The sequence below is a fragment of the Carcharodon carcharias genome, chromosome 1, assembly GCF_017639515.1.
Source record: "Carcharodon carcharias isolate sCarCar2 chromosome 1, sCarCar2.pri, whole genome shotgun sequence".
Taxonomy (NCBI): Eukaryota; Metazoa; Chordata; class Chondrichthyes; order Lamniformes; family Lamnidae; genus Carcharodon; species Carcharodon carcharias.
Genome location: NC_054467.1, coordinates 215,839,539 through 215,864,986, shown reverse-complemented (window position 1 = coordinate 215,864,986; position 25,448 = coordinate 215,839,539). Strand labels below are relative to the sequence as shown.

General features: G+C 42.1%; 1 protein-coding gene across 5 annotated transcripts in view; it reads left to right on the top strand.

Moving 5' to 3' along the window:
• LOC121280757 (WD repeat-containing protein 7) overlaps positions 1–25,448 on the top strand; it is a 767,874-nt gene that overhangs the window by 203,750 nt on the left and 538,676 nt on the right. For all 5 annotated transcript variants that reach the window (XM_041192924.1, XM_041192931.1, XM_041192938.1 and 2 more), the window contains one exon: positions 13,527–14,287. In XM_041192924.1, coding sequence (XP_041048858.1) covers positions 13,527–14,287 — 761 coding nt within the window. The remainder of the gene's footprint in view (positions 1–13,526; positions 14,288–25,448) is intronic.

The window sequence follows — 25,448 nt, the reverse complement described above, 5'->3', positions numbered from 1 at the left end:
TTGAAACCCAGGAAATGTGACATTTGATTTGTGCACAGCAAGTTCCTGATCCCTGGAGTTATTCTCATGAATGCTTTCTGCACTGTCTCTATTGGCGTCACTTTTTTCCTAAAGTGTGGTGTCCAGAACTGGATGCAACTGAGTGTCTTATACAAGTTTAACATAACTTCCTTGTTCTTGTACTCGATGCCCCTATTAATAAAAATAAGATACTGCATACCTTATTAACTGCCCTCTCAGCCTGTCCTGCCACCTTCACTGACTTAAGCACATATACACCCAGGTTCTTCTGCTGCTGTACCCTCTTTAGTATTGTGCCCTTCATTTTGTATCTCCTCATTCTTCCTACCAAAGTGAATTACTTCACACCTCTCTGCGTTAAATTTATCTGCTACTTGACTATTCATTCCACCAACCTGCCTTTGTCCTTTTGCAGTTCGTTCACAATGCTTCCAAGTTTTGTATAATCTGCAAATTTTGAAATTATGCCCTGTACACCTAGGTCTAGGTCATTCTCCATTACAAATCTTCCTCCAGCACGAAAAGCATCTATTAGCATCTACTCTGTTTTCTATCATTCAGTCAATTTTGTATCCATGTTGCTACTGTCCCTTCTATTCTATGAGCTGTAACTTTGCTCACAAGTCTGTTGTGCAGCACTGTATCAAATGCCTTTTGCAGGCCCGTGTACACCACATCACCAGCATTACACTCATCAAACCTCTTCAAAAAAAACTCCAAGTTAGTTAAACATGATTTTCCCTTAACAAGCCCATGTGGCTTTCCTTAATGGAATTTGAGAGGTGCTGTTGGAGAAGCCTTGGTGAGTTGCTTCAGTGCGTCTGGTAGTTGGCAGACACTGTAGCTACTATGCACCAACGGTTGAGGGACTGAATGTTCAGGATGGTGGATGGAGTCCCAGTTGAATGAGCTGCTTAGTCCTCGATGGTGTTAAGGTTCTTGAGTGTTGTTGGAGCGATATTCATCCGGATAAGTGGAGATATGCCATCAGACTCCTGACTTGTGCCTTGTGGAAAGGAATTGGGCATTCGGGAGGTGAATTGCTGCAGAATATCCAGCTTCTAAGCCATGGCATTTATGTTCACTTAAGTTTCTCATAGAGTCATGGAGTGAAACAGCACAGAAACAGGCCCTTCGGCCCATCGTGTCCATGCCGGCCATCAAGCACTGATCTAATCCCATTTTCCAGCACGTTTCCCGTAGCCCTGTATGCTATGGCATTTCAATTGCTCATCTAAATACTTCTTAAATGTTGTGAGGATTCCTGCCTCTACAGCTCCGTCAGGCTGTATGTTCTGGGTGAAAAAATTTTTCCTCAAATCCCCTCTAAACCTCCTGTCCCTTACTTTAAATCCATACCCCCTGGTTATTGATACCTCCGCTAAGGGGGAAAGTTTCTTCCTATCTACCCTATCTATGCCCTTCATAATTTTGAGTATCTCTATCAGGTACCCACTCAGCCTAAGGAAAACAACTCTAGCCTATCCAGTTTCTCTTCTGAGCTGAAATGCTCCAGCCTAGGCAACATCTTGCTGAATCTCCTCTGCACCCTCTCCAGTGCAATCACATCCTTCCTATAGCGTGGTGACCAGAACTGCACACAGTACTCCAGCTATGGCCTATAACTAGCATTTTATAGAGCTCCAACATAACCTCCCTGGAGTTATATTCTATGCCTTGGCTAATAAAGGCAAGTATCCCATATGCCTTCTTAACCACCTTATCTACCTGTGCTGCTGCCTTCAGGGATCTATGGACATGTACACCAAGATCCCTCTGACCCCCTGTACTTCCTAGGGTCCTACCATTCATTGTGTATTCCTTTGCTGTGTTAGCCATCCCAAAACGCAACACCTCTCAGTTCTCAGGATTAAATTTCATTAGCCACTGCTCTGCCCATCTTACCAGCCCATCTATATTGTCCTGTAATCTAAGGCTTTCCTCCTTACTATTTACGACACCACCAATTTTCGTGTCATCTGTGAACTTATTGATCATACCTCCTATATTCGCATCTAAATCATTAATATATGCTACAAACAGCAAGGGTCCCAGCGCTAATCCCTGTGGTACAGCACTCGTCACAGGCCTCCAATCACAAAAACAATCTTCGACCATCACCATCTGCCTCCTGCCACCAAGCCAGTTTTGGATCCAATTTGTCAAATTGCCCTGGATCCCATGGGCTCTTACCTTCTTGACCATTCTTTCATATGGGACCTTGGCAAAAGCTCATGTAGACTACATCAACTGCACTGCCCTCATCTACACAACTCGAAAAATTCAAATTTGTTAGACAAAAAGTTTCTGATCAGTGGTGACCCACATGATGTTGATGGTGGCGGATACGGCAATTTCATGTCTGGAGGAGGTGCTTAGATTCTCTTTAGTTGGAATAAAAACAGAAAATGCTGGGAAAACTCAGCAGGTCTGGCAGTATTTGTGTAGAGAGAAACAGAGTTAACGTTTTGAGTCCATATGACCCTTCTTGAAGAAGATTGTCATCGCTTGGCAGCTATGTTGCCACTTATCAGTTCAAACTTGAATGTTGTTCAAGTTTTGCTGCATGTGGGTTCAGACTATTTCATCTGAGGAATTGTCATTGGAACCAAACATTGAGCAACCGTCAACATCTCACCTGACTTTATGATTTGGAAAAGATCATGATGTCAAGGGCAGTTACCCCAAAATGGAATTCAACTCTTTTATTTCACTTTTGAACTAAAGCTGCAACGGGGCCCGGAGATAAGGGGGCGTGGAAGAACTCAAACTGGCCAGATTATTGGTGGTTAAGTATTGCTTGATTGCATGTGATAGCATTGTCGACAACACCTTCCATCATTTTGATGATTGAGAGTAGACTGCTGGTTTAGATTTTTTTTTCCTGCTTGTTGTGGACAGGCAATATGGAGGTACTTTTGTATTGTGTCAGGTAGATGTATTGGAACAGTCGTGTAGAGGCACAGCTTGTTCTGGAAGCACAAGTCTTCACCACAGCCGAGATGTTGTCAGGGCCTATAGCCTTTGCTCAGTTGAGTGTGCTCAGTCCTTTAGCACATAGTCAATCGAATTGGCTGAAGGTTGGCTTGTTTGACAGTGGAGGCCTCAGGAGGAAGCCAAGCTAGATTATCTTGTCACCTTTGGCAGAAGACAATTGCAAATGCTTTTGCATTGTCTTTTGCATTCATGTGCTGGGCTTTGCCATCATTGAGGATGGAGATGTTTATTCAGTAAGGGGCGTGTGAGGAGATTATGCTGGGGTGAAATGAAGAATGAGTGAGTAGTGAATTAGGCTTACATGAGAATTTGGTGCACGGGGAAAGAGATCTGTTATATATAAGAATTATTCAGTCGGGAACAGGAGCAGCTGAGTAGAAACAGACCTGGGTGTAAACCTCGCCTTCGGAACTGAGATTGAAAATAAATCGCACAGTGACATCACAGGAAGACCATAAATTGGTTGGTAAGAAACTGCTGTTATGGAATGTCTTTAAATAACTGTAAGTTAGATAAGTGTATTATTTTTAAAGTAGCTGCTAGTGGATTTGAGTAAGAAAAACACTTGGAATAAGGGGAGGTCAGGGCCAGAAATGCAAATTAATATAAGTATACCAAAGTTAAAGTTAATGTAAAGGAAGTAAAGTTAAGACATGGCAGGGCAGCTCAGTCATGTGCAGTGCTTGCCCTGTAATATGTGGGAAGTCGCGGACACTACTAGACAACCACATGAGCAGAACGTGCTGCCAGCTACAGAAACTTGAGCTCAAGCAGTAGCTTGAGTCATTGTAGCACATCTGCATGGTGAGAGCAATGTGGATAGCTCACTCAGAGAGCTGGTCATACCTCAGGTTAGGAGCATGGAGGCAGAAAGGGAATGGGTGACTGCCGGGCAGTCCGAGAGAACTAGGCAGGTAGTGCAGAAGTTCCCTGGGATCCTGCTGACTAATCGTTTTTTTGTTTTTGATACTAGTAAGGGCATTGGTTCCTCGGACGAGCCAAGTTTGTAGCACCATGAGTGGCTCGGCTATACAGGAGGGGAGGAAGAAGAAAGGAAGGGCAATAGGGATAGGGGATTCGTTAGTTAGGGGAACACCCAGGCATTTCTGCAGACGTAGACGCCATTCCAGGATGGTATGGTGCTTCCCTGGTGTCAGGGTCAAGGATGTCACCGAACAGCTACAGGACATTATTCTCGGGGAGGGCGAACAGCCAGAGATCATGGTCTAAGTTGGTACCAATGACTTGGGTAGGAAGGGGGATGTGGTCTTGCAGATAAAATTTAGGGAGATAGGTAGAAAATTAGCAAGCAGGATCTCAAAACTAGTAATCTCCGGATTACTCCCAGTCCATGTGCAAGTGTGTACAGAAATAGGAGGATAAGGCAGATGAATGTGTGGCTCAAAAGATGGTGCAGGAAGGAGGGCTTTATATTCCTGGGACATTTGGACTGGCTCAGGGCGAGATGGCCCCTGTTCAAGCTGGTCAAGCACCTCAACAGAGTCAGGATTGAGTTCCTTGTGCAGCATTTTGCTAGTGCTTTTGGTGGGGGGTGCTTTAAACTAACTTGGCAGGGATGTGGGAACCAGGAGAGAATATTAGAGAGGAATACCAGGGTGCACAAAATACTGGGAGAGACAGATAGCACTAGTATAGAGAATAGTAAGTGAATCGGCAGAGTCAGAGTGAGGGAGAAAGTAATGAATTCTAAATCAGGGTTACTGTGCATGTATGTGAATGCACGGAGTATAGTGAATAAGACTGGTGAGTTACTGATGCATATTGCATTGTGGAATTATGTTGTTGTGGCAATAACAGAGACCTACCTCAAGGAAGGGTGTTAAATATTCCTGGGTACAAGGTGTTCAGGAAAGATAGGGCAGGGAGAAGAGGAGGAGGGATAGCTGTATTGGTTAAGGAGAGCATTGCAGTGCTGGAGAAAGAGGATGTTCCAGAATGTTCAAGGACAGAATCTATCTGGCTAGAGCTAAGGAACAAAAATTGCTTGATTTGGTGTATAGGCCACCAAATAGTGAAAAGTATGTAGCAGATCAAATCTTCAGTGAAATGAGAGTGTTACAAACATTTATAGAGTATGGTTATAATGGGGACTTCAATTACCCGAATATAGACTAAGATAATGCTAGTCTAAATGGCAGGGAGGGGCAAGAGTTCCTAGAGTGTGTTCAGGAAAATTTTCTACAACTGTATGTGTCCAGTCCAACAAGAAAGGAGGCACCACTAGACCTGGTTCTTGGAAATGAGGTGGGCTAAGTAGTTCAAGTGTCAGTGGAGGAACAATTGGGAGACAGTGATCATTGTATCATAAGGTTTAGGAAGATGATAGAAAAGGACAATGGGCAATCCAGAGTCAGAATAATTAAGTGGGGGAGAGCCAACCTCAATGGGGCAACTACGGAGCTGGCCGGAGAAACTGGAACCAAAGTTTGTGGGAGAAACTGGCTCAACAATGTGCTACCTTCAAGGAAGAAATGACTCAGCACAGTCAAGGTATATCCTCTCAAAAGGGAAAAGTAGGGCAAACAAAACCAGAGCTCCTTAGATGAAAGTTGTGATAGAAATTAAGATGAAGAAGAAAAAGTGTGCTCGTGACAGATGTCAGGTAGTAAATACAATTGAGAACCAAGCTGAACACGGAAGGTTCGGAGGAGAGGTGAAAAAACAAATGAGAGAAGCGAAGAGGGATTATGAGAAAAGACTAGCACCCAACATAAAGGGGAATCCCAAAGTATTTTTAAATAATAAAAGGATGGTAAAAGGAGGAGTAGGGCCGATTAGGGATCAAGAAGGGGATTTACATTTGGAGGCAGGGGGCATGGCTAAGGTGTCAAAGTAATGTTTTGCATCTGTCTTTACCAAGGAAGCAGATGCTACCCAAGCCATGATAGAGGAGAACTAGAAGGGTTCAAAATTAATAAGGAGGAGGTATTGGATAAAGCGTTGGTACGTAACGTTTACAAGGCACTGGGACCAGATGAGATGCATCCAAGGATATTGAAAGTGAGAGTGGAAATTGCAGGGGCATAGGCCATAACCCTTCAGTCTTCTCTATACTCAGGAGAGGTGCCAGAAGACTGGAGAATTGCAAACATTGTTCCCTTGTTCAAAAAAGTTTGTAAAAGGTAAGCCAGCAATTACAGACCAGTCAGTTTAACTTCGGTTGTGGGGAAGCTCCTAGGAACGATTATTCGGGCTAGAATTAATAGTCATGTGGAAAAATGTGTGTCAATTGGGAAGAGCCAGCATGGATTTCCAAAGAGAAAATCATGTTTAACTAACTTGCTAGAGTTTTTTGGAGAGGTAACAGAGGGGGGGCCGATGAGGGTAATACTGGTATGGTGTACACGGGCTTTGAAAAGGCATTCGATACAGTGCCACACAACAGACTTATGAGAAGAGTTATAGCTCATGGAATAAAAGGGACCGTAGCAATGTGGGTACAAAATTGACTGAGGAATACGAAGTAGAGAGTAATGGTTAATGGATACTTTTTGGGCTGGAGGAAGGTTTGTAGTGGAGTTCCCCAGGGGTCACTATTGGGACTGAAATAAAACAGAAAATGCTGGAAAAACTCAGCATCTGTGGAGAGAGAAAGTTAATGTTTTGAGTCCTTATGACTATTATTCAAGGTATAAGGAGATTTGATAGAGGTGTTCAAAATTATGAGGGGGCTGGGCATAGTACAAAGGGATAAACTGTTCCTGCTTGTAAAAGCATTGAGAACGATGTTTAAAGTGATTTGCAAAAGAAGCAAATGCAACATAAGAAGAAACTTTTTAACACAGCGAGTTCAGGTCAGGGATGCATTGCCTAGTAGTATGGTGGAGGCAAGTTCAATCAAGGCACTCGAGGGCATTAAATGATTATTTAAATAGAAACAATGTGCAGGGTTACAGGGAAAAGGCAGAAGAATGGCACCGAGTCATAATGCTCATTCAGAGAGATGATGCAGACACGATGGGCTGAATGGCCGCCTCTTGCACTGTAACAATTCTACGAAATACTTTGGCAAAAATAGCAGATGAATACTTATGTTTGCACAGCGTTCCTCAGTCTCTAAAAAGTTGCATTAAAATGCCTGTATTTTTCATATTTAAATGATTGGTAATTTTTCTCTTTAAAAACAGAGCTACCGTAGTTCTTCAAAGCACACCAAATAAAATGTCAAAAATTTAAAGTTTCTGAGGAGGCTCAAACAAACGTGCTATTTTGGGTGTCCTGTGCACAATTATTAATCTCTTAAATTTGATCTTGCTGACAAATGTTCTTTTCTGTACATTAGCTTCAGCTTATTGATGGTGAATATGCCTATGACAAGATGACAGTACATCTTCACATGTCATGAAGTCGACATTCAGACTGCTTTTGAGTTATCAACCACTGCTGGTCAATGTCAGCTTTTTCTAATTTTCTAGTTCATAGACTTGCAGAATGGTTACAGCATACCGTGGCAATTTGGGCTGCCGTGTCCACGTTGGCTCTCTGCAAGAGCAACTCAGCTAGTCCCTCTCCCCAGCCCTTTCCCTACAGCCCTGTGTTTTTCTGCCATCAATTGCTTATCGAATTTCTTTTTACACAGATATGCTTTCAGTTTTGGATTTGTGAAAGTGGAAGTCCATGGAATTGAGGGGAAAGTAATAGTGAGGATACAAAATTGACTTTGTGACAGGAAGCAGAGGGTGGTGGTGTATGGATGTTTTTCACTTTGGGAGGCGGTTTGTGCTGTTGTTCCCTCAGAGTTAGTTTTGGGTTCATTACTCTTTTCAATTTTTATAAACAAACTAGACTCAGTGTTATAAAATATTCAACTGATACAAAATCTGGCAAAGTAGTAGGCAGTGACAGGGATGCTTTTAGACTTCAGGATGACAGACAGCATCGTGAAATGGGCAGAAGCATGGCAGGTGTTCAGTTTGGAGAAATGCAAAGTGATGCACTTTGGGAAGATAGACAGTATACAATTAATGGCATGATTTTGGAAAGTTTGGATAAGCAAAGAGAACTTATTCTCCATATTCACAAATCCTGAAAGGTGGCTAAATTATGTTTTAAAAAGCATATGGTTTTAGAAATAGGGGCATTAAATATGAAAGCAAAGAGATCGTGCAAGAACTTTATAAATCATTGCTTAGGCTTCAGCTGGAGTACTGTGCACAATTCAATGTACCACATTTCAGGAAAGGTGCAGCGGCCTTAGGGTACAGAGGAGATTTGCCAGGATGTTACCAGGGATGAGGAAGTTCAGTTATGAGAGGGTAGAAAAGTTAGAACTATGGATTTCAGTTTTGAAGTACTTGCTGTGTGAGAGAGGTTTTCCTCACATCGCATTTGCCTCTTTTGCACATCACTTTAAATTATGTGCCCTCATTCTCAATGCTTTTACATTGCGGGAACAATTTCTCCCAATCCACTCTGTCCGGACCCCTTGTGATTTTGAACAGCTCTGTCAAATCTCTACTTAGCCTTTTCCTTTGCAGGGAGAACAGCCCCATCTTATCCAATCTAACTGAAGTTTCTCATCCATGGAACCATTCTTGTAGACTTCTTCTGCACTCTCTCCAACGCATCCACATCTTTCCTAAAATGTGACACCCAGAACAGTGCACAATAATCCTGCTGAGGTTTAACTAGTGCCCTATACAAGTTCAGCATAACCTCCTTGCTCTTGTACTCTATGCCCCTATTAATAAAGCCTAAGATACTGTATGCTCTAACTGTTCTCTCCATCTGTCTTGCCACCTTTAAGCACGTATATACCCAGGTCCCTTTGCTCTTGCACACCTTTTAGAATTGTATCCCTTATTTTATATTGTCTCTCCATGTTCTTCTAACCAAAATGTATCACCTCTCACTTGTCATTAAACATCATCTGCCAACTATCTGCCCACTTCACTGACTTGCCTATCTCCTTTTGAAGTTCTACACTGTCCTCCTCACAGCTTACAATGCTTCCAAGTTTTGTATTATCAGCAAACTTTGAAATTGCCCCCTGCATACCAAAATTTAGATCATTAATAAATATCAGGATAAACAAGGGTCCCAATACCGACCTCTGGGGAACTCCACTATAAACCTTCCTCCAGTCCGAAAAATATCCATTCACCATTACTCGCTGTTTCCTATTACTCAAGTACATCACATCAACAGCATTACCGTCATCAACACATACTGTTAGCTCTTCAAAAAATACTAAAAAATTAATTAAAATCATGTTCTCAAGAAATCCATGCTGGCTCCTCCTAATTAACCCACATTTTCCCACTTGATCATTAATTCTATCCCAAATAATTGTTTCTCGAAGCTTCCTCACCACCAAAGTTAAACTGACTGGTCTGTAATTGCTACAACTACAACCTTTTGTGAGCAAGGGTGTAATGTTTGCAATTTTCCAGTCCTCTGGGAGTTTGTTTTCTTGTATTGGAAATGTATCATCTCACAATGGAATCACTAAAATCAGAAAATATACAAATATATGGTTTGCAGGAACAGGTGTACAGAGCCAATTTTCTTCTCTACTGTGGACCTAACTGACTGCCCTTATTCTGGCACTTCTAATCTGTGCTGTTCTTATTCATTATTGATGTCATTTCTCACATTTTCCAGTGGATGTCGATTACTCCAGTACCGTTGTCATGGCTACAAACCAAAAACAGCTTTCAATGTTACGGAAGATAGCCAGGTATTCTAAGTCGCCCAGAATTGGCCAAAGGTTTATATCTCACAACACAGTTGTAGACTATTGGAAAATGCAAAGTATTTCCTGTATGATTCTAATTATTTGAAACCCACAAAATTTCTGAAGTAAAGCTAGTTACTGCATTCATTCTGTATCTTGAGAAAACAGCTGCCACTAATTGTAAAGAAAACAAACCTTCACCATATGCAACAACAGTGTTCCCACAACATTCAAGAAGCTTGACACCATCCAGGACAAACAGCCCGCTTGATTGGCACCACAAACATTCACTCCCTCCACCACCGATGCACAGTAGCAGCAGTGTGTACCACCTAGAAAATGCACTGCAGGAATTCACCAAGGCTCCTTAGACAGCATCTTCCAAACCCATCACCACTATCATCTAGCAGGACAAGGGCAGCAGATAGATGGGAACACCACCTGGAAGTTCCCCTCCAAGCCATACACCATCCTGACTTTGAAATATATTGCCGTCCCTTCACTGTCGCTGGGTCAAAATCCTGAAACTCCCTTCCTAACAGCATTGCGGGTATACCTGCAGTACATGGACTACAGCGGTTCAAGAAGGCAGCTGACCACCACCACCTTCTCAAGGGCAACTAGGGATGGCAATAAATGTTGGCCCAGCCAGTGAAGCCCACATCCTGTGAACGAATAGAAAAAAAATAGTTAAGTTCTTTTGAGGGAAATTTGTGTTTTTAAAATCTGCAGTTATGTCTCCTATTTGTTCTATATAACTTCAGGGAATGAACATTGAACGCAAATACATGTCACTATGGTTTTGAAAGCTGACAACTCGTCATAAAACTTTTCTGCCTCAAGTTTGTATGACAGCAACAAGAAGAGAAGTAAAAACAAAAATACCTGGAAAATCTCAGCAGGTCTGACAGCATCTGCAGAGAGGAATACAGTTAACGTTTCGAGTCCGAATGACTCTTCATCAGAACTAAGGAAAAATAGAAAAGAGGTGAAATATAAGCTGGTTTAAGAGGGGGTGGGACAGGTAGAGCTGGATGGAGGGCCAGTGATAGGTGAAGATTGCCAAAAGATGTCATAGACAAAAGGACAAAGAGGCGTTGACGGTGGTGATATTAGCTAAGAAATGTGCTAATGGTGACATTAAGGGTAGAAAGCAGGACGAGCAAGATACAGATAGTTCTAGGGGGGGTGGGGTAGGGGGAAAGGATTGAAATAGGCTAAAACGGTAGAGATAAAACAATGGATGAAATACATTTAAAAATAATGGAAATAGGTGGGAAAAGAAAAATATATATAAATTATTGGAAAAAGGGGGATCAGAAAGGGGGTGGGGATGGAGTAGAGAGTTCATGATCTAAAGTTGTTGAACTCAATATTCAGTCTGGAAGGCTGTAAAGTGCCTAGTCGGAAGATGAGGTGCTGTTCCTCTAGTTTGCGTTGAGCTTCACTGGAACATTGCAGCAGGCCAAGGACGGACATGTGGGCACGAGAGCAGGATGGTGTGTTGAAATGGCAAGCGACAGGGAGGTCTGGGTCATGCTTGCAGACAGACCAAAGGTGTGCGTTTGGTCTCTCCAATGTAAAGGAAACTGCATTGAGAGCAGCGAATGCAGTAGACTAAATTGAGGGAAGTGCAAGTGAAATGCTGCTTCACTTGAAAGGAGTGTTTGGGCCCTTGGGCGGTGAGGAGGGGGTAAAGGGCAGGTGTTAGTAAGTTTTGTGCTGACAGTCTCCTATTACTTGCTTTGGTTATAATAGCCTTTTAGTTTCAGCCTCCTACCAACTTGATTCTGTCAGAGTCCAGACCTGACCTTCAACTAAGGCACTAAACTAATGGATTAAAGGCAGAAAAGTCGCTAGGACCTGATGGCCTACATCCAAGGGTGTTAAAGGAAATGGCTGCAGTGATAGTGAAGGCATTGGTCGAAATATTCCAGAACTCACTGGATTCTGGCAGGGTCCCAGCGGATTGGAAAACAGCTAATGTGATACCCCTGTTGAAGAAGGGAAGCAGACAAAAAGCAGGAAAATGTAGGCGAGTCAGCCTAACATCTGTAGTTGGGAAAATGCTACAGTCGATTATTAAGAAAGAAATAGCAGGACATTGAGAAAAGCATAAAGCAATCAAACAGAGCATGGTTTTGTGAAAGGGAAATCATGTTTGACAAATTTGCTTGAATTCTTTGAGGATATAACAAGCAGAGTTGATAAAGGGGAAGCGGTAGATGTAGTGTATTTGGATTTCCAGAAGGCATTCAATAAGGTGCAACATAAAAGGTTATTGCACAGTATTAGGGGTAATGTATTAGTATGGACTGAGGATTGGTTAACACACAGAAGACAGAGAGTCAGGATTAATGGATCTTTTTCAGGCTGGGAAGACATAACTAGTGGAGTGCCACAAAGATCAGTCCTAGTGCCTCAATTATTTACTATCTATATTAATGACTTGGAGGGGGCAGAGTGCAATGTATCCAAATTTGCTGATGATACAAAAATAGGTGGGAAGGCATGTTGCGATGAGGACATAAGGAATCTGTAAGGGGCCATTGGTTGAGGGAGTGGGCAAAAACTTGGCAGATGGAGTTTAATGTAGGAAAGTGAGATCACGCACTTTGGTAGGAAGAATCAAAAGGCAGACTAAATTTTATATGGAGAGAGACTCCAAAAAAGTGCAGCACAGAGGGATCTGGGTGTTCCTGTGCATGAAACACAGAACGTTAGCATGCAGGTGCAGTGAGTAATTAAGGCGGCAAATGGAATTTTGGCCTATATTGCTAGAGGTTTCAAGTTTAAAACTAGGGAAGTCTTGTTACTACTGTAAAGGGTGTTGGTAAGACCACACCTGGAGTACTGTGCACAGTCTTGGTCCTCGCATTTAAGAAAGGATATACTGGCATTGAGGGTAGTTCAAGAGAGATTCACTAAACCGATTCCTGGGATGAAGGGGATAACTTATCAAAAACAGCTAAACAGGTTAGGCCTTTGTTCATTAGAGTGGAGAAGAATGAGGGGTGATCTTATTGAAACGTACGAGATTCTGAGGGGGCTTGACCGGGTAGATGTTGAGAAGATGCTACCACTAGTGGGGGAATCTCGAACTAGGGGACATAGTTCCAGAATAAGGGGACACTCATATAAAACCGAGATACGAAGGAATTTCTTCTTTCAAGGGGTAGTGAATGTCTGGAATTCTATACCCCAGAGAGTTGTGGAGGCTAGATCACTCAAAGTATTTAGAGAGGAGGTAGATAGATTTTTGAAATATCGGGGAGTTGAGGGCTATGAGGAGCTGCCATGAAAGAGGAGTTGAGGCCTGGGGCAGATCCATCATGATATTATTGAATGGTCGGGCAGGCTTGAGGGGCCAAATGGCCCACTGCTCCTATTATGTTCTTAACTGCTCCAGTTGATTTGGGTGGCTCTAGTTTTTCCCTCAAAATAACGTGGTCAGTTAATACAGTTCAATAGTAAAAACTGATTTTCCTTTCCTGTGCTGGTGAGGATAACCTTTGCACATTATGTCCACAGAAGCTTAAACTGTAGAGGAAAACCAAATATAAAGGGCATGATGATGTGGTCTATAGAAGAAATGGGATTACTATAGAGATCCTCTTGTTCCACAATTTTTAACATTTTCTTGTTGGTTTTCGCAGGAATGTTAAGGTGAACCTATTCATTTTGAAGGCTAGGTTTTTGGAGAGCGAGCTTGTGGAGCTGTTTAGTTCGAAATGTTTTGCCTGGAATCTTCAGTTTGTTAATTACGGATTTTTGTACTCACTAATTTCTTTCCTGTGTTCTTTTTCTGTAGGGGGCTTTGCCGAAGTATTCCCATAATGCACTTATGGTTCAAGCCATGAAGACCAACTTGACAGATCCAGATATCCATATATTATTCTTTGATGTGGAAGCTCTGATCATCCAGCTGCTAACGGAGGAAGCATCCAGACCCAATCCCACTCTTATTTCTCCAGAGAGCCTCCAGAAAGCCCAAGGCAGCACAGACAAAAGCAGTTCTTTCCTGACTGGGAAGAGAGCAGCTGTTCTCTTCCAACAGGTGAAGGAAACTATCAAAGAGAATATTAAGGAGCATTTGCTGGATGATGATGAAGATGATGAAGATGAGATGAAGAGGCAGAAGAGGGAAGAAAGTGACTCAGAATACAAGGGCAGCAAATCAAAGCCACTCACACTGTTAGAGTACAACCTAACAATGGACACTGCCAAGCTGTTCATGTCCTGTCTTCATGCTTGGGGATTGAATGAAGGATTAGATGATGTTTGCCTCATCCGCCTTGGCATGTTAAAACCTCACTGCCCTGTATCATTTGGTTTGCTTTCAAGGGGAGGACATATGTCATTGATGCTTCCTGGCTTCAAACAGACTACTTTCAAGACACTAGATGGTGCCATTGAAACAGGAAAGAAACTCATTCTGAGAAACAGCGCATATAATGTGTCCAGGGCAGTTACAACTCAACACCTGCTCTCTCTTATCTCCTTAGCTAATACATTAATGAGTATGACCAATGCCACCTTCATCGGAGAGCACATGAAAAAATTGCCACAAAGGTGTGAATCATTTTCTGTTCTCATATAACTTAAAGTGAAAGCATTTAAACCTTAAAAATTAATATTGAATTTTGATAAGTGTACTGTGAGGTAAAATTATTTAAGATAATTATTTCTTCCTTAACTTTTGGTAACTCAGTCTATTTGTCGTCAAGATTTAGTTATGTAGATAGTTGTTTTTTCTGCAAAAGCAACTTTCAGAAGCAGGCTATGCATTATAATCGTAGTCTCCATCTGTGACCTTTCTTCAACTTTCCCTTTTCTTCCATTGTCTCTTTGTTTTGTTGCCAGACAACAATGCTTCCCTGTCTACCCACCAGCCTCTCCCACACCCAACTTCGTTCTTCTTTGAGACTCACAAATCTAACATCTGTCCCAGCCACACCACTAAGTCTGTTTGGTCAGCTATGGACAACATTAATGTGATTGTGACCATGACTTGATGTTCTTCCTCAACATCACTTCTCCATTGTCTTCAGCAATGTCATCTGCTCCAATATTTCTTTTTCTACATCTGTGTCCCTGACAGTGCCTTTCAATGGTTTCACGTGCACCTTTCTGAATGTAGACATTCAGTCAACTTGTATTTTTACCTCTATTGCCTGCACAGTCAAATCTGGTGTATCTTTTGACTCTTCTCATTTATATTCTACCCCTTAATTACATCATTTGGAAGCATTTTGGAAGCTCAAAACTAGTTCTTCCTCTCCCCCTTCTGCATTTGATCTCTAGATTGTTGTCGAGACATAGAAAATAGGAGCAGGAGTAGGTCATTCAGCCCTTCAAGCCTGCTCCGCCATTCGGTATGACCATGGCTGACCCTCTATCTCCTGTTCTCTCCCTAAACTCCTTGATGCCTTTACAGTCTAGAAATCTATTTCCTCCTTAAATATATTAAGTGACTTGGCCTCCACAGTGTTCTGTGGCAGAGAATTCCATAGGTTCACCACCCTATAAGTAAAGTGCTTTCTCCTCATCTCAGTCCTAAATGGCCTACCCCCTATCCTGAGACTGTGACCTTTTTCTAGAACCCCCCCCACCCCCCCAGCTAGAGCAAACATCATCCCTGCATCCAACCCTGTCAGAATTTTATACATTTCAGTGAGATCTCCTCTCATTCTTCTAAACTCCAGTGAATACAGGCCTCGTTGACCCAATCTCCCCTCATACGAAATCCTGTCATCTTAGGAATCAGTTTGGTGAACCTTCGCTGCACTATGGCAAGTATATCCTTTCTTAGTTAAAGAGACTAAAACTACACACAATACTCCAGTTGTGGTCTAACCAAGGCCCAGCACAGCTGCAGTAAAACATCCTTGCTCCTGTACTCAAGTCCTCTTGCAATGAAAGCCAAAATGTCAGTTGCCTTCTTAGCTGCTTTTTGCACCTGCTTGCATGCTTTCAGTGATTAGTGTACAAGGACACCCAGGTCCCTTCTCCATACATCAACATTTCCCAACCTATCGCCATTTAAATAATACTCTGTAATTCTGTCTTTCCTACCAAAATGGGATAACTTTACATTTATCCACGTTATATTGCATCTGCCGTGTATTTGCCCAGTCACTCAACCTGTCTAAATTGACTTGAAACCTCTTAACATCCTCCTCACCCCTCACATTTCCACCAAATTTTGTGTCATCAGCAACCTGGAAATATCACATTTGGTTCCCTTATACAAATCATTGATATATATTGTGAATAGCTGGGACCCTGTGATACCCCTTTAGTCACCGCCTGCTGCTCCGAAAATGACCCATTTATTCCTACTCTGTTTCCAGTCTGCTAGCCAATTCTCAATCCATGCCAATATATTATCCGCAACCCCACGTGATGTAATTTTGCACACTAACCTCTGAAGTGGGACCTTATCAAAAGCTTTCTGAAAATCCAAATACACTACATCCACTGGTTCTCCCTTATCTATTCTGCTGGTTGCGTCCTCAAAAAATTCCAGTAGACTTGTCAAATATGATTTACCTTTCACAAATCCATGTTGACTTTGTGTAATCCCGTTGATATTTTCTAAGTGTCCTGTTACCACTTCCTTTATAATAGACTCTAGCATTTTCCCTGCTACTGATGTTAGGCTAGCCTGTTTTCTCCCTCCCTCTTCTTTCAAATAGTGGGGTTACATTTGCCACCCTCCAATCTGCAAGGACTATTTCAGAATCTACAGAATTTTGGAAGATGACAACCAATCCATGCACTATTTCCTTGGAACCTCCTTTAGTCGCCTGGGTTGTAGATTATCAGGCCCTTGGGATTTATTGGCTTTCAGTCCCATTAATTTCTCCAGCATTATTTTTGTAGTAATACTAATTTCCTTCAATTCCTCCTTCTCACTAGACCCATGGTTCCACAGTATTTCTGGCAAGTTATTTGTGTCTTCCTCTGTGAAGACAGAACTAAAGTATTTTTTTAATTGCCCTGATTTCCTTGTTCTCTATTATAAATTCTCCTGTTTCGGACTGTAAGGGACCTATATTTGTCTTCACTAATTTTTTTTCAATACTTATGGAAGCCTTTACAGTCCGCGTTCATGTTTCTTGCAAGTTTACTCTCATACTCTATTAATCAATCTTTTGGTCCTCCTTTGCTGAATTCTAAACTACCTCCAATCCTCAGGCTTGCTACTTTTTTGAGCAACTTTGTATGACTCCTTTTTGGATCCAATACTATCCTTAATTTCTTTCGTTAGCCACTCTTGGGCCGCTTTCCAGTTGTGTTTTTGCACCAGAAAGTAATGCACAACTGTTGCAATGCATACATTTGTCCCTTAAATATTAGCCATTGTCTATCCACCGTCATGCCCTTTAGTGAAGTTCCCCAATCTATCTTAGCCAACTCAAGCCTCATACCTTCATAGTTTCCTTTGTTTATATTTAGGACCCTAGTTTCAGATTAGATGACTTCACTTTCCATCCTAAAGAATTCTATGTCACTGTTCCCTAAAGGACCCTACACAAGATTATTAATTAACCCCCTTCTCATTGCACAGTACCTAGTTCCCAATTTGGTTCCTTGACGGACTGGTCGAAAAACCATCTTGTACACACTCCAGGAGTTCATCTGCCACAGTATTATAGATAATTTGGTTTGCCCAGTTTATATGTAGATTAAAGTCACCCATGATTATTGCAGCACCCTTGTTACATGCACCTCTAATTTCCTGTTTAATGCCATCTGCTATCTTAACACTATTGTTTCGGGGCCTATAGTCAACTGCCACAAATGCTTTCTGCACCTTGTTCTTCTTAGCTCCCCCAGACTGATTCTGCATCTAGATTTTCTGAGCCAATATCATCTCTCACTATTGCACTGATTTCCTGCTTTCTGCTTTTCTGCTTTCAGGACCTCATCCCTTTTTTTAAACTTATGTCATTGGTACCAATATGGACCACGACCTCTGGCTGTTCATCCTCCCCTTCAGAATGTCCTGCAGCAGCTCACTGACATCCATGACCCTGGTACCAGGGAGGCAACAACCACCCTAGTGTCATGTCTGTTCTGCTTAATATAGAATCCCCTATCATTATTGCTCTCACTTTTTTTTTTGTTCCTCGCTGAGCAACTGAGTCACTCGTGATGTCACTGACTTGGCTCTTACTGCATTCCCATGAGAAACTATCTCCCCCAGGAGTATCCAAAGCAGTAAATCTGTTAGAGAGGGAGATGGACCCAGGGGACTCCTGCTATACCTGCCCAGTGCTTTTACTCTGTCTGGCGGTCACCCATTCCCTTACTGCCTGTGCACTGTTTGCCTGCAGTGTGACCACCTCACTGTACGTGCTATCCACAAAGATCTCAACCTTGCAGATGCTCCACAGCGACACCAGCCGCACCCCCAGCTCTGAAACGCTGAGTTCGAGTAGCTGCAGCTGGAGACATTTCCTGCACACATGGTTGCCCTGGATATTGGAAGTGTCCCTGACTTCACATTGAACAGGAGGGGCATTCCACCTGGCTATATTGCCCTGCCATGACTTACCTTTGAAGTGGCAAGTAACAAGTGGAGGCAATGACCATCTCCAACAAGAGAGAATTCAATCATTGCCCCTTGATGTTCAATGGCATTACCATTACTGAATCCTCCACTATCAACATCCTGGGGGTTACCATTGATCAGAAACTGAACTGGACAAGCCACATAAATACTGCTACAAGAGCAGGTCAGAGGCCAGGAATCGTGTGACGAGTAACTCACCTCCTGACCCTGCAAAGTCTGTCCACCATCTACAAGACACAAGTCAGGAGTGTGATGGAATACTTCACACTTGCCTGGATGAATGCAGCTCCCACAACATTCAAGAAGCTTGACACCGTCCAGGACAAAGCAGCCGCTTGATTGGCACCACATCCACAAACACACTCCCTTCACCACCGACACACAGTAGCAGCAGTGTGTACTATCTACAAGATGCACTGCAGGAATTCACCAAGGCTCCTTCAACAGCACCTTCCAAACTCACGATCACTGCCACCTAGAAGGACAAGGGCAGCAGATAGATGGGAACACCACTACCTGGAAGTTCCCCTCCAAGTCACTCATCATCCTGACTTGGAAATATATCGCCATTCCTTCACTGTTGCTGGGTCAAAATCCTGGAACTCCCCTCCTAACAGCACTGTGGGTGTACCTACATCACATGGACTGCAGCGGTTCAAGAAGGAAGCTCATCACCACTTCTCAAGGGCAACCAGGGATGGGCAATAAATACTGACCCAGCCAGTGAAGCCCACATCCTGTGAATGGGTAAAAAAAAAAATTCTCCCTTTAGGACAGAAGAAATACTCACCAGGTTCCACTTACCCGGGCTGCTGCTCTTCACTGATGAAAGGTAGAAAATGAAAGGTTCCCTCCTACCCTCTTCAGCGAACTCCCTCCCTCACCAATCTCTAACTTATGCACTCTAATGCAGCTCAAAGCAGCACTCCAGCGCAGACACAGTGTTGCATTATCCAACTGTAGCACAAAGAGATTTGGGGGCCTTCGTGCATGAATCACAAAAGCTCACATAGAAGTTCAGCCGGTAATAGGGAAGGCAAATGGAATGATGGCCTTTATTTCAAAGGGAATGGAGTATCAAAATAAGGAAGTCTTGCTAAAACTATACAAGGCACTAGTTAGACCACCCCTAGAATACTGTGAACAGTTTTGGCCCCCCTTATCTAAGGAAAGATATACTGGCATTGGAGGTAGTCCAGAGAAGGTTCACTAGGTTGATCCTATGAGGGATTTTATTATGAGGAGAGGTAGAGTAGATTGGGCCTGTACTCATTGGAGTTTAGAAGAATGAGAAGCGACCTAATTGAAACATGTAAGATTCTTAGGGGGCTTGACAGGGTAGGAGGAATTTCTTCTCTCAGAGGATAGTTAGTCTGTGGAATTCTTTACCGCAGAGGGCTGTAGTGGCTGGGTCGTTAAGTATTTTCAAAGCTGAGATAGATTTTTAATCAGGAATGGAATCAAGGGTTATGGGAAAAGGCAGGAAAGTGGAGTTGAGGATTATCAGATCAGCCATGATCTCATTGAATGGCGGAGCAGAATCGATGGGCCGAATGGCCTATTTCTGCTCCTATGTCTTAGGTTCTTATGATCTGACATTGCATGACATTGAGTTCTGGGTGAATTGAAACTAATATTGATAAAGACAAAAAGCCATCCATTTGGCTTTGGTCAGCACTCAAAGGTCTTTGGCCCTGGATTAAATCAATCAACTAGCTTTATTGTCGGGCTGAGTGAAGAGGTGTGGAATCTTAATGCATTATTTGTTCCCAAGCTCAACTTCCTTCCCTGTGTGATCCATTACCAATTCTGCCTGCCTTCCTTTGTGACATACCACTCCTAAACCACCTCTGCAGTACTGCTGGTGAAATCCTATTCCACACCATTATCCTTTTTCCATCCTCCACAAACTGCAATTTATTCAGATAGCTGCAGGCCCTAACCTCACTTGCACAGAGTCCCTCTTTGGCTAACACTATGACATACACGTTTAGCTGATAGAAAGATGGAATCCTCGTACATTGTTTGACCTTGAGCTCAATGTTATTCTTAACATATGAACCCACTGTCTGTACCTGCTTTCTTTATTTGGGTAGAGCCAAGTTACATTTCCATGTGGGAGAAGGTAGGACAAATTAATCCAGAGCTCCCTGGATGCTAACAGTGACAGAGAGTAAGATAAAGCAGAAAAAGCGTGCATACGCAGATGTTAGGTGGATAATACAATTGAGAACCATGCTGAATATGGAAAATTCAGAAGGAAGGAAGCGGAAAAAAAGTAAGAGAAGTGAAGAGAAGTGTGAAAAGCGATTGGTCGTTAACATAAGAAAACCCCAAAGTCTTTGATTAGCATATAAATAGTCAACGGTTGGTAAAACCAGGAGTTCGACATATATCGGGACCAAAAAGGGGATTTATGCATGGAGGCAGGGGCCTGGCTGAGATACTAAATGGTTACTTTGCATCTACCTTTACTTAAGAAGAAGATGCTGGCCAAGTCATCCTGAAAGAGGACCTAGTTGAGACACTGGGGTAAATATTGATGAAAAGGAGGTATTAGGTAGGCTGGCTGTGTTTAAAGTTGAGAAGTCACCAGGACTGGATGTGATGCATCCAAGGGTATTGATGGAAGTGAGTGTGGAAATTGCGAAGGAAATGGCCAAAAGTTTTCAATTTTCCTCCAACTCACAGGTTGTGCCAGAGGACAGGAGAATTGCAAATGTTACAGCTTTGTTGAAAAAAAGGCGTAAAGATAAGCTCAGCAGCTCCAGGCCAGTCAGTTATTGTTAGAAACCAGAGTTCAGGGCAAGATTAACAGTCAGTTGGATAAAATAAGAAAAACCAGCAAGCATTTGTCAAGGGCAAATCATGCTTAACTAACTTGAAGTTTTTTGATGAGATAACAGAGAAGGTTGATGAGGGTAATGCAGTTGGTGTGGTGTATATGGACTTCTAAAAAGTATTTGATAAAGTGCTTCATAACAGGCTTGTCAGCAAAGTTAAAGCTCATGACATAAAAGGGACAGTGGAAGGATAAATATTAAATTGGGTCAGTGACAGGAAGCAGAGTAGTAGTGGTGAACAATTGTGTTTTGGACTGGAGGAAGATTTATAGTGGAGTTGGCGTTAGGAGCACTTTTTTTTCTATCTATATTAATAACCTAATTTTTGGTGCAGAGGACGCATAGGAAGAGGAGTAGGCCATTCAGCCTGTCAAGCCTGCTCCGCCATTCAGTTAGATCATGGATGATCATCTAACTCAACACCACTCTCCTTCTCTATCCCCATATCTCTTGATGTCATTAGTCTCCAGAAGTCTATTAATTTCTGTTCTGATGTGCTCAATGATTGAGCTTCCTGAGCCCTCTGGAGTAGAGAATTTCAAATATTCACCACAGTAAGTGAAGAAATTCCTCCTCATCTCAGTCTTAAATGGCCTACCCTTTATCCTGAGATTATGCCCCCTGGTTTTAGACTCACCAGCTAGATGAAACATCTTATGGCCCGCACATCCATCTTGTCATGCCCTGTAAGAACTTTGTAAGTTTCAATGAGATCTCCTCTCATTCTCTGAAACTTTAGGGAATACAGACCCAGTCTCCCCAACCTCCTCATTAGACAATCCTGCCATCCCTGGGATTAATCTGGTGAAGCTCAATTATACTCCTGCTCTTGCCAGTATATCCCTTCTTAGATAAGGGGACCAAAACTGTACACAGTACTCCAGATGAGGTCTCACCAAGGATCTATACGACTGCAGCAAGACATCTTTACTCTTCAAATCCCCTTGCAATGAAGGCCAACATACCATTTTGCCTTCCTAATTGCTTGCTGCACTTGCATGCTAATTTTTAATGATTCATGATCTTGTTCGTGAGTCACCTGGGTGTCCTTGTACATCCAGGTCCCTTTGGACACCTGCACTTCCCCGCCTCTCACCATTTAAGAAATATTCTGCCTTTGTGTTTTTTCTATCCAAGTGAATATCTTTACATTTATTCAGGTTTTCTTCCATCTGCCATGTTCTAGCCCATTCATTTAGAATGTCCAAGTGCTGTTGAAGCTTGCTTGCATCCTCCTCACAATCTGCAGGAACCTTTCCAGAATCTATAGAGTTTTGAAAGAAAAACACCTATGCATCCACTATCTCTCTAGCCACCTCCTTCAACTCTCTGGGATGAAGCTTATCTAGTCCAGGGGATCTATAACCCTTCAATCCAGTTAATATTTTTTAAGTACTATCTCTTTACTAGTACTGATTTTAGTTCCTCGGTTTCATAAGCCCCTTGGTCACCTAATGTTTCTGGGAGATTTTCTGTATCTTCTTCTGTGAAAGTAACTGTTTAGTTTCTCCTCCATTTCCCTGTTCTCCACTATAAATTCTCCTGTCCCTTAATGGCCCCATATTTGTTCTAACTAATCTTTTCCTTTTCACATATCTAAGAAGATTTTATAGTCTGCTAGTTTGCATTCATATTCTCTTTTCCCTTTCTTTATCAATTCTTGGTCCTCTTTTGCTGCGTTCTAAATTGCCCCCTGTCCTCAGGCTTTCCACTTTTTCTGGCATCCTTATAATCCACTTCCTTTGATCTAATACAATCTTTAACTTCTTTCATAAGCCACGATTGATTTCCCTTTCCGTTTGGGCGTTGTGCCTTAGAGGGATGTATATCTGTTGTAGACCATATAGTCTTTCTTTGAATACTCGCCATTGCCTGTCTACCTTCAAATCTTTTAGTGTATTTTCTCAATCTACCATCGGCAACTTGCCCCTCATACCTTCATGACTTACTTTCTTCAGATTTAAGACACTAGTTTCAGAACGTATTATATGACATTCAAACCTAATGCAAAATCCTATCATATTATGGTCGCTATTTCCCAAAGGCTCCTTAACAGCAAGGTTATTAATTCGCCCTTTCTCATTACACAACACTAAATCCAAAATAGCCCAATCCCTAGTTGGCTCCTCAACATACTGCTCCAGGAACTCATCTCATACACACTCCAGAAATTCCTCCTCCAGATCATTAGTGCTGATTTGGTTAACTCAGTCTATTTGTAAATTAAAGCATCCATTATTACTGTATTACAAACCTTGCTTGCAACTCTAATTTGCTGATTTATACCGTGTCCAACATTAGCACTACAGTTTCACTGCATTTTCAAAATTTGTGGATGACACTAAACTTGGAAGTATTGTGAATCGTTGGGGTGGATCGTGATGAACTTCAAGAGGACTTAGGTTGGTGGAATGGGTGGACACATGGCAGATGAAATTTAATGTAGAGAAGTGTGAGGTGATTTGTTTTGGTAGGAGGAATGAGGAGAAGCAATAAAGGGAGTTCAAGAACAGAGCGACCTGGTGGGTATATGTTCACAAATCATTAAAGGTCTCAGGGCTAGTTGAGAAATTGGTTAATAAAAAATAGGGATACTGGGCTTTACAAATCGGGGCATAGAGTACAAAAGCAAGGAAGTTATGATGAACTTGTATAAAACCCTGGTTCAGCCTTGACAATTGTATCCAATTCTGGGTACCAAACCTTAGAAAGGATGTGAAGGCATTAGAGAGGATGCAGAAAAGATTCACCAGAAGAATTCCAATGATGAGGAACTTTAGTTATGTGGATATATTGGAGAAGCTGAGGCTATTCTGAGGGAGAAGATTAGGAGATTTGTTGGCGATTTTCAAATTCATGAGGCTTCTGGGCAGAATAGATGGAGAGAAACTGATGTCATTTTGGAAGGATCAAGAAGCAAAGGATATGATTTAAGATAATTGGCAGAAAAAGCAATGTTGACGTGAGCGCTTGGGTAGGATCTGGAATGCTTTGCCTGCGAGTGTGGTGGGGGCAGCTTCAATTGAGGCCTTCAAAAGAGAATTTGATTATTATCTGAAGTGAAAAACAAATGAAAGGTTAAAGGGAAAAGGTGAGAGGGTGGGACGAGATGAGTTTCTCTTCCAGAGAGCCAGCATGGACAAGACAGGCCAAATGGCCTCCTGTGCTGGAATCATAGAATGATTACAAGATGCTATTATACTGTGGGAGTGCTATACTGTCTTTTGTATGTGACATTAAACCAAAGTCATGTCTGCTCTCTCGGGGTCAAAAAAGAACAAGGGAGTTCTTATGAACATTTATCCCTCTCAACCATCTAAAACAAATGATATGATCAAGTGTTTAATTCTTGTTTGTGGAAGCTTGCTGTGTGCAAGTTTGCTGCTGTGTTTTGTATCTTACAACAATGACTGTATTTCAGTTATACTTCATGGGCTGTAATGGATTTTGGGGCATCCTGAGGTTGTGAAAATAACACGAGATAGGAATAGACCACATAGACTTTCTAGCATGCTGTGCCATTCTGTATGATCATAGCTGATCTCAGTCTTCATTCATCTCCATTTTCTTGCCTGCTCCCCATATACTTTGATTCCCCGAAAGCACAAAAATCTGTCTATCCAGCCTTCAATATAGTCAACAATGGAGCATTCACAATCCTCTGGAGTAGAGAATTCTGAAGATTTATAACCCTTTGAATGAAGTAATTTCTCCTCATCTCAGTCCTAAACAATAAACCCCTTAGCCTGAGACTGTTCCCCCGTGTTGTAGATTTCCCAGCCAGAGAATGCAACCTGTTAGTGTCTACTCTATCAAGCCCCTTCAGAATCTTGTATATTTTAATGAGATCATTTTAACTTGAGAGAATCTCAGCCCAATTCACTCAGCCTTTCATGATTGGACAACCCTCCCATTCCATGGACTAATCTAATGAATCATATGCTGTACTGCCTCCACTGTATAAATGCACGTTTTTGTTCTTAATCAATCCTTCCTTGGTCCACGCGATCTGTGATCAAACCTATCTAACCAAATGTCCCAGTTGAGTCTGCTGCTTATACTCTGTTTCAAAATCAGATGCATTCACTTACCATGCCCTTGATGCATGGAATATGCTCGAAAGCCATTTTTGCCTTGCTGTTCCTCTTCTTGTCTTTGGAATTTAAAAAAAAAACCGTGCCATGCTTCTCGGTTTGCCTGAAATTTTGGTCAACCCTAAATTTCCCCTTACTTTATTTCCTCCTTTCCCCCTTGTAAAGTTTGTGAATTTCTTTTGAGGGTTATATGAATCTAAGTTGTTGCTGGCCAA